The 11639-nt window shown below is 44.6% G+C and overlaps 2 protein-coding genes across 2 annotated transcripts in view; one reads left to right on the forward strand and one right to left on the reverse strand.

Moving 5' to 3' along the window:
* The window catches only part of SCHIP1 (schwannomin interacting protein 1), a 235330-nt gene extending 227861 nt beyond the window's left edge, over positions 1–7469 (reverse strand). Inside the window, exons 1-2 of the mRNA XM_052804552.1 lie at positions 7382–7469; positions 1065–1199 (exon numbers count right to left, since the gene is read on the reverse strand). Coding sequence (XP_052660512.1) covers positions 1065–1067 — 3 coding nt within the window. The 5' untranslated portion in view covers positions 1068–1199; positions 7382–7469. The remainder of the gene's footprint in view (positions 1–1064; positions 1200–7381) is intronic.
* Positions 7470–7477: 8 nt separating this feature from the next.
* LOC128149395 (P2Y purinoceptor 3-like) lies at positions 7478–9457 on the forward strand. The gene has a single exon (XM_052804556.1). It carries the CDS (start codon positions 8346–8348, stop codon positions 9369–9371), a length of 1026 nt encoding a protein of 341 aa, XP_052660516.1. The 5' UTR covers positions 7478–8345; the 3' UTR covers positions 9372–9457.
* The last annotated feature ends 2182 nt before the right edge of the window (positions 9458–11639 follow it).

Genomic DNA, 11639 nt, shown 5'->3' on the forward strand with positions numbered 1-11639 from the left:
TAGGGCATGCCCTGTCAGCTATAAGCAAATAATATGAGGGTATTTGCATTTTTCTGCCATTTAGAGAAATCTCCATTTCCTCTACTTTGATGAGCAGTGGGGGAAATGCTGGTGTCACCAGGGCCAATCTCCCACTGGGGGAAAAGCTGACCATTAAACTTTGATCCAACCAATACTACGCTAACGTTGTAGTCACTCCGTGACACTGGGGAATGGAAACATTTAATTTTCATGAATAACCAGGTTATGGTTCCTCTTTGCAGCGTGCCAGGGAGGCAGCCCGAGGGAGAGCCCAAGAGCATTTGCCTTTGCTGCACGTTGAGGCCCCACGTTTATAGTGAAATGACCAAAAACCAGAAGCAGCAAAAATTACATCAGTGTAGAGCCAGAGGATGGCATCCCTCACGCTCCTTAAGTCCTCAGACTTTGCTTGGGAGTCAAAATCTCTGCTTTTAACGCATGCTTTTTCCCTCTGGGATGTTTGGCCAAGCAAATACAAAACATATCCAATATTTCTGACACCCGGTAAGCTGTTATTTTAAGCACAGTTTCAATAAACTACAAAAGTTGATACTGTTAGAGGCTTGAAAATATACGATCTCATTAAAAAACGCTGGCACTTAGAAAGATCTCTGGTGGCCAATCACAGCTTGGGGAGGGCTGTAATTTATAACTTTGATCCCCACAGCTAAACCATTTAATCTGATAATAAACATCAATCACTGATTTTTATTGCACCATTTTGCAGCCTGAGCAGAAAACCTTGCTCTTGCGGACAAATTAGGCACCCCAAAGTGACTCTTGCAAATAAATACCGACTTTAATATTCAGCAATATAATTCCATGGGATCAATTTTTTATTTAAGCACTACTGGAGCTAGGAAAAAGTTTGTAATTACAAAAATATCTACAAAGGCAACTCAGTGCAGCGTAACAGCATCTGGCGAGCAGGAGCCTGCCTCTCTAGCAGCTCAGTGACAACACGTACCTTTATGTCTGTTACAGTTGTCATCAGAAAGTTATTAAGTGTGTCCAGATATTCTGCGTGACAGTCCATAACTCACCATTAAAAATGATGCGAGATCCCATTATGTTCCCATGCAGCCTCTCTCGTAGGCTCGAAGTACTAATCCACCATCTACCACTCAATAGCAGGGGAAATGGAACGGTCAGGCGTAATACATCGTGCAAGTGGATAACTGCCAGAAAAAATAAATCAGATGGAGCCCATTAATATATAATGATGCCAAACTACCATTAATTCAGATACTCTTTCCAATCCAGAGAGCTATTTAAGAAGTAACTGAAATAATGATTTTTCCTTTGGACGCGTTGAACATCATCATCGCTTAATGCTGGATTTTTGCACTCAGTGGAACAAGGCAGTTCATCAGTATGCTTTCTGAAATGTTCCCCTGTAAATTAATACTTTCCAATAAAGATATATTACAATTAAGTTCAATTATTTATAAAAGTTGCAGTCCAAGTAAAGACGGAAAATTAAGAACATAAAGACTGCCTCAGTCTTCTTCACGAATACCTGCAAGAATCAAGCAGGTAGGCAGCAGCGAGAACATTGAAATCTGCTGGTTACACTCTTTTTAACAGGATTAGCTGGGTTTCTGCTTCAGAGAAGGCAAGCTAAATCTAAATTTTGTTGTCCAGGAATTCACTTAATAGAATGATGATCTTTAGAGGGAAAAAAGGTCATTTTTGTCTTCACTTACCACTTCTGTTTCTCCCCCCACCCCCAAAAAAGACAAATGAAAGAGGAGACCAAGCAATATTTGTCTTGAGACAAGTACCAGAAAGGGCTGAAACCGCCTTTTATGTCAGGTTCTTAAACCAACACTCACAAGAAAGCCAGAAAAGTCTGACCAAATACTAACCATTCCCCACGTCAACCCAACGTTGAGATCTTACGAGATGACTCCAGCAGCAGCTAAGCCAGCCCAGGGACCCAGCCACCAGCCGCACACTCTAAAGCCTGGCCATCACCATATGTGGACAGCGAGCATATGCTCAGGTCAAAACTCAATCAATCAGTATATATTGATCTTTCTTAATTATCTCCCCAGAGCATATTCTACTCCAAGGAGCTTTGCTTACATGAAAAATGTATCACCTTTGTTCCAAGCAAGGAAAATACATGAAGGCACTTAAATTCATGCCTTTTAGTCTTGCAGCTCCATGAATACATTTTAGTTACTGATTACAAGTATGGGAGCTACTCAAAGTGAACTTTCCAGTTGTCTCCGGTAAACTCTCCAGTGTGTATATAAAATAGCTTTAACAGAGACTCACATCAGCAATTTTGTAAGTGTTGCATTAAATCCAGACGGTGTTTTTCATCTCAAGACAGAAAAATGCATATTAATCCACCAGCAAGAGCAATGCATTGAGAATTTTAAACATTTCTGTCAGTATCGGTAAAACCACAATACATTCATTGCTAGATGAGATACTGAATCATTTTGGTTCATTTGGAGGCCATTTGCTAACTTTATTAGGCAATATTCAGATGATGGATATCAAAAGGATATTCACTGTAGAAACAGGCTTTGTTTCTGAAGACAGTAATTAGGTTAACCTCATGAATAAACCTTTTATATCAGCAGCCTGTACAAAGTGGAAGTAAAAATCGCAGGAGAAAATGAGAAAGAAAAAAAAAATAATTTCATGCAAAGGGAAAAACTTGCACCTATGTATAGCACTCTCCATCTGACACTTTTAAAATCATTCATATGTGAATAGAAACGTCACAGTACCTGATGCACCAAAACGTATAGGTATCACGTTATGGAAGTGACCAACCCAAAACCAAGACGTGAGTTGTGGGGGCTGGGATGAAGTTACCTAGCGGTGATTTGCAGAGGTGATAATCAGGTGGAGCTTCTACCGACCCCTCCTTGAGCTGCAGGTGCTCGGCACATCTGCACCCACAGGGCACCTAAGGCACCTACACTATAAAATAAACACCAAAATATATGTATCTAGGTGCCCTGCAGGTACAATATACTCGATAGAAGAAAAGCCTTCAGTTAACCTGCCATTACGGTTCATGGGCTACAGCAGGACCACACCACAAGCCCAGCGTGCAGCAGCCACCCTTGTGCCAGCATCGCCACTCTTTGCACAGCCAAGCTCTCAAACCTACACTGAATGAATGCAAAGGCATCCATCAGCTGAATGCTGCAAAATGTTTTTAATGGAAAAGAAACTTTTCAGGGGTTTTTTTTGTTGTTTGGGTTTTGTTTTGTTTTTTTTGCTTGTGGGTTTGTTTTGTATTGGTTGGGTTTTTCTTTAAACAAAGCAAATAAAGCAAATACAGAAGGATTTGGAAGAAGTGGATGTAAGTCACAAGCGGGCTGGAAGATTCCTCCTGGGCCTGCAGTTTCCACTGACTTCCAATGGCTACAGCCAACACCAGTTAACCTGGTCCTGTTGTTTCACTGAACATCCAGAGATTTGACCTGGAAAATTCAGAACAGAAGGTAAAGAGAAGAGGCAGTAAAGAAAAAGAGTGAATCCCATTTGCACTGGACTGTTCAGTCAACGAATAGCTATTCTTTCACCCTCAAACATCTAGTAGTTCCTCCACCTCTAGCAAGGTTAGCTCCAAAACAAGTCAAAAAAAAATTAAAAGACCTCAAAGCAAAATTCAAATAAGGTCACTTGACATCTTAGCATGGGCTCAGGGCAATAGCACATTGCCAACAGACTTGTAACCCATTAGTTTAATATAGTACAACATGCAGAGTGCATGCTATAAAACTGTGATTATCATTAAAAACTAAGGGCCAGCCTAAGGGCCAGCCTACTGTGTAGTGTGGATGCAAGTTTAGGATACTTCAAAACAGCGTGCAAAGGCACAGCCACAGCCTCAGCACCATAGGACGTGCTTCTCCTGCTCAGTCTGCTATTGCCCTGAAAGTCCCTAAACAATTTCAGGACACAGAGCGCCCTGAGACAGGTCACCTCTGCTGTTACTCACTCATTTTAAAAGCCATTACAAAAAGAGGTCTTAAGAAAGAGGTTATTTGATCATACGCTTTCCCCTTCAGCAGAACAAAGCATTATATTTCAGCACTAACAATGAGATATTTTTCCTCGAGTCAGCTTTAAAATAATGTTGACATTATAGTCAATACATTATATATCACTATATTTATGTCAGAATCTATTGGCATAAAAATAAATCAATCTAAATGCATAGCTCTTGTATTTAAATGAAGCCTGGCAATGCCACGTCTTCCCTTCAATTTTCACTCAGCTCCTCATATGTGTATCAATCATTTCTGACAGATTTCATACACTGGGATATCACCTCTAGTCTCACTAAAAACTATTTTAAGTGAATTTTATACACAAAGACTGGAAAAATCTGCTTTTGGGAGCTCTTCTTATTAGCAATATAGTTTCTGATAGCCTAAGCGTCACAAGTGAAGTTTTACACTTAACCTCATATTCAAGGTAGGTCTGAAATGCAGGACAATAAACGAGGGTCACCCCAAGTCAGCCTGCTCACATTAAAGCAAGATGGTTTTAAACACGGGTTAGCAGGTTGATTTACCCAGAAATACTGACTGCAAGAGACTGCCCAACACCCATGCAAAACCATCCAGCGTGGAAGATGCCAATGGGGAGACACCGTGAAGGCATTTTAAGAGACAGTTCCCCAACAGACCTCATCTTCACCAACAGATCTAAGCTGATTTGTTCCCTGCTACGCTATAAAATAAACACCAAAATATACGTATCTAAAACTATAAAATAATATTTAAAAAAAATGTAATTATCACCTGTAGACATTCACTGGCTCTATGAATAAAGTGGAACTTAAAAAAAAGCCCTAAAGTCTTCTAATATTAAGTAGGTTAACCAATTTCCCATAAGTAAGTGACATCTGAGATTTTTTCATCCATTTGCAACAGCCATAAGTGAGCCATTTCACCCCAGCTGCCATAAGGCAGTTACTTCACTTACCTTAATTTGAAGTGGCCAGTTATGTTCAATCATCATTGCAGCTGACAAGAGAAATTCAGGACACCAACTCCACTATTTCTGAATTACTGACATTAACAGCTGTTTTATATCTACAGACAGAGCTTTGTAAACAAGTCAATTAAGATACTATAGTAACACAGATTTTAATAATTTGAGGAATAGCCTGATGTTCACAGATCCACAGATGCTATATAAAAATACCAGAAAAAGCAGAAATTGCTTGTTCAGAGGAAACTGAACAGGAACTATTTCCTCCCTTCTGTTTGATGGAAGGCCCCACCTTTTGCTTGCAGAACAAAGAGGTTTCAGCCCTAAATCCACAGATACATAGGTTTTCCTCCAAAGGTCAGGTCCAGCTACAGGACCTAGCCGAAACCAGTGGCACCTTTCCACCCAGATCAGACAAAACCGCTCAGTAACACACTGAAGAACGGGCCGGTCTCCAACACAAACTATTCCCAGGCCAGCAGCCTGCACGACGTGGACTGAATCACTCCCAAGGAAATGGAGAAGACCAAGAATTCACCCAGCTTGAAAACAAATTCAATTTAAGAGAACTGAGGGGTTTGGGAGATGCAACTACCTGGTTGGACCACAACTCCATGCAGCAGAAGCTTCTCTGTCCTGCTGCAACCCTCCAAAACTGTACTAACAGAATGAGCTCTTGACAGAAGTGAAGTTACGGAAAACAAGAGGGTTTTGTGATGGGAACACCAAGGCCTGATTGTGAAAGGGGTCAGCAGCACACCCTGTGCCTGAACACACACAGAGCTATATAAGGAACCACTGAGCACACATAATACTTCTCTATGGAGCACACAGTTTACGTCTTAGACTGCAAAATTCGAGGACTTTTTTGACCAATCCTTCCTTTTCCATCCAATCCAGAGGGTTGGATTTTTCTGAGGGTTGTTTTAAATACCTTCGCTTCGTATACGTAATGGATGACAACAGGGATCGCTCCAGCTAGAATTTAAACCTACATCATTTTATGCAACTTCAGGCTTCACAAAACTCATCCGATTGGGGGTCAAAAAGATTTTTGCTGAGGATGCCAACGCTGCCAGTCGACAGCTCCGGTTTGGGGAGGGGGCTGCGGTGGGACCCGTCCCGTCCCGTGAACCAGGTTTGCTGCACGTCCACCAAAGAGACGAGACAGCGGCCGCAGCCATCGCTGCATTCCTATCAGGTGGGATGGCAACAGCTTCGGTTAATTCTGCCCTGGGCTGGATCGGAGTTAACCGGCATCTCCACCAGATTATCCAACAGAGCTGTGGGGAACAGGTGCTTTTTCCAAAAATCGGAGCGAAGGCAGTCGTAGCAGCGTCGGAGCAGCCAAACCACGGCAGCCTCGGGCAGCTGGCAGGGGACACAGATGGGCCAGTATTTCAGAAAGTTAGCCGCACACTTTTACAATCGCTCGAGGAGGACTAGGTAATCTCCAGAGGTCCCTTCCAACCTCAACCATTCTGTGATTCAGCTTTAAAAAAAGGCAAGTTTTATTACCCTACCCCGTTTTAGTTGCATGAGAAGAAATAAAAGCGACCTCTTCCTGCTGAAGACTGTTGGTATTAATATTTGTCTTTGGAAACCAACCTCCAAAGTCATGTAAATAAGTGACAGAAATGAATGACAGGAGTTGCAGCCTTGAAATAAGACTTTTCGTCCTAATACAGAAAACATTTCTTGTCTATTAACGTTGCAGTGCTGACCTCTAGTGACAGATAACCCAGAAAACAGGAGCATTTCTTGGGATAAACCTCACGTCTCGCCTCTTCCCTCCTGATCTCCTCCACCATCCCAGACCCATGTCCCCTACCTTCAGAGGGTGAGCAGCCCCCAGACACCCCGGGCACTCATTCCCGGGTAATACCGCCAACATCGCATACTTATCACACAAAACAGTTTTTCAGAGGATCAAAATATTAAAGACACACCTGAGTGAAGGTTTGCTGCTCAAGCTGCGTAAAGCAGATTATGAAGAAATTGGTACAATAATTCAAAAGCCAAGCGGTACGGTACTGATTTTAAGATATTTAAGTTAAGGAAGTTATTTGCATCACTACCTAGTGTGGGTTAAAACCCTTTTCCATACTCAGGGGCCAGCGTGTGCCTGGAGGGGTTTTGCAGTAAGGTCGATGACCAGGCAGAAGCTGGGCAGAGAAGAGCCAGGACCCTCCACCGCCCGATTCACCGCAGGACCGCGGCAAGGGAAGGTCTCGGGAGCAATGTAAGAACCCAGGAGCCGCAGCTCAGACAGAGATGCTCTGAGGGGGTCACGTTGTTGATTTACAACAGGAGACAAACCCAAATAAGGCCTGACGTGAGAGTGCGAAACGAGCATCCCAGGTAGATAAAAATCAGGGAGGCTCACCAGAACACGCACGTCATCGTTCCTGCCAGGAGAAGACTCTTCAACAGTTCTAGCTGAGGTGACCACACGCAGAAGTTACCAAGCTTTCCCCTAAATGAAGAACAAAAAGGCATTCAGTCATTTCTCGGTTTAGTTTGATCCTTGCCCGCTTTAGAACAGGATGCCTGCTAATGAACCCCTCCTGGTTCCCTTGCTTTTCTGGGAGATTCAGAAAATATATTGGGTACAAACTTAAAAAAAAAAAAGATTTAGTCTATACAATTTATATTAATATTTTCTAAATGGACCTAAGAGGACACCAGAAAGCAGAAAAACATCCCTTCTCCACTCCTTTGGGAAAAGGGAAATGACATCCATATTTTCTCGGATTGCAGCGAACATACATTTTGAGCAAACCCCTCCCCAGCCTGGCTCTGCCTCCACCCCGGCGAGCGAGGCCGCCTGCGGCTATCCATCAAGTTTGTTTTTCTTGTTGCTGCTATGGACAAGCTGTAAATTCACCTCTTCCCAACCAACCTGCGTGCAATGCCAAACTAGCCGCAGTTCCAGGCACTGCCTCTTGCAAAACGTGTGCTCGCTTCAGCCCTTCCCTCAACTGCCCCCCTAAAGTAACTGAAGCTCAGAGGAATTCCAGCCCGTGGCAGAGCCCGCATTTGCAATAAACTTCATTTAACTGCCCTTGCAATACAGTGCCGGTGCCCAAGGGCACACCAGCAAGCGTTTGCAGCAGTCGCTGCTTTGGTGGAATTCAAGAGGTAACAGTGACGCACCATTTCCATCGCGGTTTCGTCTCTTCAGAGGATTTGGTGTGCTTTAATTAGGATTCTACACGTTTCTTTGAGGTGGCGAGAGCCAAGGGCCAACAGTAACGAATGACTGTCGGGTGTTCGTGTTTCTATTCCTGGCGGGGAGAGCTTTAAAGCAACAGAAAAGCGGCGCATGGTGCCTAAAGCTGCACCCAGCAATGGAGGGGCCGAAGGGAACCGAGAACAGCACCTCCGGGAAGGCTCTGTGCCCTCTCGTGGAAAGCTATAAATACATCTTGTTACCCCTTACGTACAGCTCCGTCTTCGTGCTGGGGCTGCTCCTCAACGGAGCCATGCTGCGGCTCAGCTGCTGCCGCGCCAAGGACTGGACCTGCACCACCATCTACCTGGTGAACCTGGCCATGGCCGACCTGCTCTACCTCTTCTCCTTGCCCTTGCTCGTCGTCAACTACGTCCTGCGGGACACGTGGCCTTTCGGAGAGCTGCTCTGCAAACTGGTACGCTTCTTGTTTTACGCCAACCTGTACGGCAGCATCCTGCTGCTGACTTGCATCAGCATCCATCGCTTTCTAGGCATCTGCTATCCCATCCGATCCCTACCCTACCGGACCCGGCGCCTGGCCGCTGCCGGCACAGCTATGTCCTGGGCACTGGTGTTCCTCCAGCTCCTGCCCACCTTGATCTACGCCCGCACCGGCGTTATCAATAACCGCACCGTCTGCTACGACATGACGAGCCCCGAGAACCTCAGCAGCTATTTCCCCTACGGCGTGGCTCTAACCGCGTCTGGTTTCGTCTTTCCTTTCCTCGTCATTTTAGCCTGCTATTGTCTGATGATCAGAAGCCTCATGCGACACGCTGGAGACACCAACCCCGCCGGGAGCGCTGCCCGAGCCAAGTCGATCCGAACCATTCTCCTCGTCTGTGGGCTTTTTGCGGTCTGTTTACTGCCATTCCACGTCACCCGCAGCATTTACCTCTTCATCCGCGTGTACCGGGTAGCCGACTGCCAACTCCTACAGCGCTGGAGTTTGCTTTACAAGATCTGGAGGCCACTGGTGAGCCTCAACAGCTGCATCAACCCCCTCCTCTACTTTCTTTCTGGTCAAACTAACAGAGCCAGGCTGGCTTTGGAGCTGAGACTGCCCAAGGCAGGTCCTCTTGCCAGGCCTGCCACGAACGCAGAGGGGACGGACGCCCCAACAAGACTTGCCCCTTGCTGAGGAAGCACATCCCTGCTGCCCTCGCGTAGCGCTGCAGATTTGTTCCACTTCGCTGGGTGTGAGGCTTGGAGAAGAGCCATAAAACTCACCTGCACAATAAAAAAAAAAAAAAAAGTATAATTACGATTCCCCCAGAGTGAGGGCAAACTGTAGTGAGGTCAAATTTGGGTGAAGAACACAGGAGGTATTTTTATAAGGACCAAGAGGCAAGTTGTCATCATTACCTGGGCCAGCTGTGACTAAATAAAGCTGAAAAACACCCTTTCCAAAAGGCACATCTACTGCTTCTAGTTGTAAAGAGGGCTGTAAAGAAAAATGATAGTGAATAACTGAGGAAGACACCAGAGCAGAGGTAAGCAGTCATCTCCAGCCATTAGTTAGGTAACAGATTTTTAAAATGCTATGAGCATATTTCAAAAAGCTACTTCAAGGATGATTACCACCTAGCTACTATTTCCTTGGCAGGGTCCATCACATCAGCACCTTCGCTAAAGGGTAGCAACCCCTTCTGTTGCTTGCCAAGACTATTGTGCGAATAGCGTGAATTTATTGTGTGAATAAATGCACTATGAAGAGAGGCTTTTACCTTACATATAGTGCATTTCAGAAAAGGTAACAGAATTATTCTCCACAGCATCATCAGATGATGCTTGGGTGTCCTGCAGATCATAACGCCAGCAGGAGCCAAAGGTTTTGGGGAGTTCACTAGCCAAGAAGCGGGGGTTTACCTAACATAAGGCAATTAGAAATGTGAACACGCTGTTCCTGTGGTCTCATCTACGGCACATTCGCTGTCACTGCAGTAACGGTCTGGCTCGGAAACCTGTTCTCTCTGCAAAGGCAGCTCAATAAAACAGCCAAGCCGGTGCTCGGAGGAATGGGGAACTTCCGATTTCTTCCCTCCCACAATGTCAAACCCCATTACATGTTGTTTAAATGCCATGGGCACAATGAGATAGGAGCAAGCTTTGACTATCTGTACAAAACTTAACGTGCAAGGACCTGATAAGGACCTCGGCAAGTACCGTAACAGAAATATAATTTGAGTTGTTGCTCTTAGAAAGTGCTAATTGCTTCCAAACCCGTATTTGAGCTACAGGCAACTGTAGACCCATTGCTGCCCACAATATTTGAGTCGCACCCCTTCCTTCAAGCCAGCTGGGAGCAGCAATTATTCAGAGAGGAAGCAAGGTAAGACAACAGGAGCTGCCAGCCACAGGGGACCTAGAAAACATTACAAGAGTAAGAGGAATTGTCTCAGAGGCTGACAACAAATGATCGAGCTGGGACACTGCCTGACCACATCCACACAAGCATCAGAATCAAAAAACAGCAGAAAAGCACTCACAGTATATGCCCAAGAAGCAGCAGAGACATGGTAGCAGAAAGCAAGCTTAGTAAAAGCCAAGAAACTGGGTCCTGTTTGTTCATAACCTTTTCGTAATACTCAACTTTAAGGAACTCGGCAAAAAAGAACCCAAAATTAGAAAAAAAAAAAAAAAGTAATGTTTTTCAAGTCACCTCTGCAACAGCAGTGGCAGCTTCTCTCAGAAGGGCAGACCAGATGGCCAGGACATGGTAACTGCTTCAGCTATCCAATTTTACATATGCTGACACAAGCCAGAGCCCAGACTAAACAGAACTACTTTGTCTTATTTTATCAAGATTTTTTTCCTTATTTAAATAAAGCAAAATCCAAACCCGTTACTTCAGGTGTTCCAGATCACCTGCATCGAACTCTGGACAGAAGTGCATTTGCTTTCTCCCCACCCGAGCACGGTTGGTGTAACCACAGTAACATGGGCAAACTCAACCAGGGAATCCAGATTAAGCCACCCAGTCAGCCAAGGCTGCTTCTATTTCTTTCTCTAACATTCAGCAGATGGAGGCTTGGCGATAAGACAGAGCAGCTTGAATTTCCAATCTGTTGATTCAAATTCAGCCGAGGTTGGTAACAACTGAAACCCACCACTTCTGACAGCTGTTTAGAAGGCCACGCAAGCTGGTTTCAGCACAGTTCCTCGTGGGTAATGACAAACAAAACCATTCCTGCTGTCTTGCTCTGGGGCCACCTCAAAAACAGGCTTCTTGGGAAGTTCAGGATGAAGGAGAGTTCACTACCGTTGCTGTTATAAAAATCCCAAGGTCCTGGATGAGAAGAAGCTTGGTCATAAGTACTATCTTTATGGCACAAATGCTTTTGTTGTTCTTAGTGACCAGTATTTATGAAAAAATCTCAAATGTGCAAAAACATTTGCGTACTTGGAG

Source organism: Harpia harpyja, chromosome 12 (assembly GCF_026419915.1).
Source record: "Harpia harpyja isolate bHarHar1 chromosome 12, bHarHar1 primary haplotype, whole genome shotgun sequence".
In the NCBI taxonomy this organism is placed as follows: Eukaryota; Metazoa; Chordata; class Aves; order Accipitriformes; family Accipitridae; genus Harpia; species Harpia harpyja.

What these genes read in the sequence shown, in the direction of transcription:
- LOC128149395 (XM_052804556.1), top strand. Translation starts at nt 8,346, where the DNA reads ATGGAGGGGCCGAAGGGAACCGAGAACAGCACCTCCGGGAAGGCTCTG.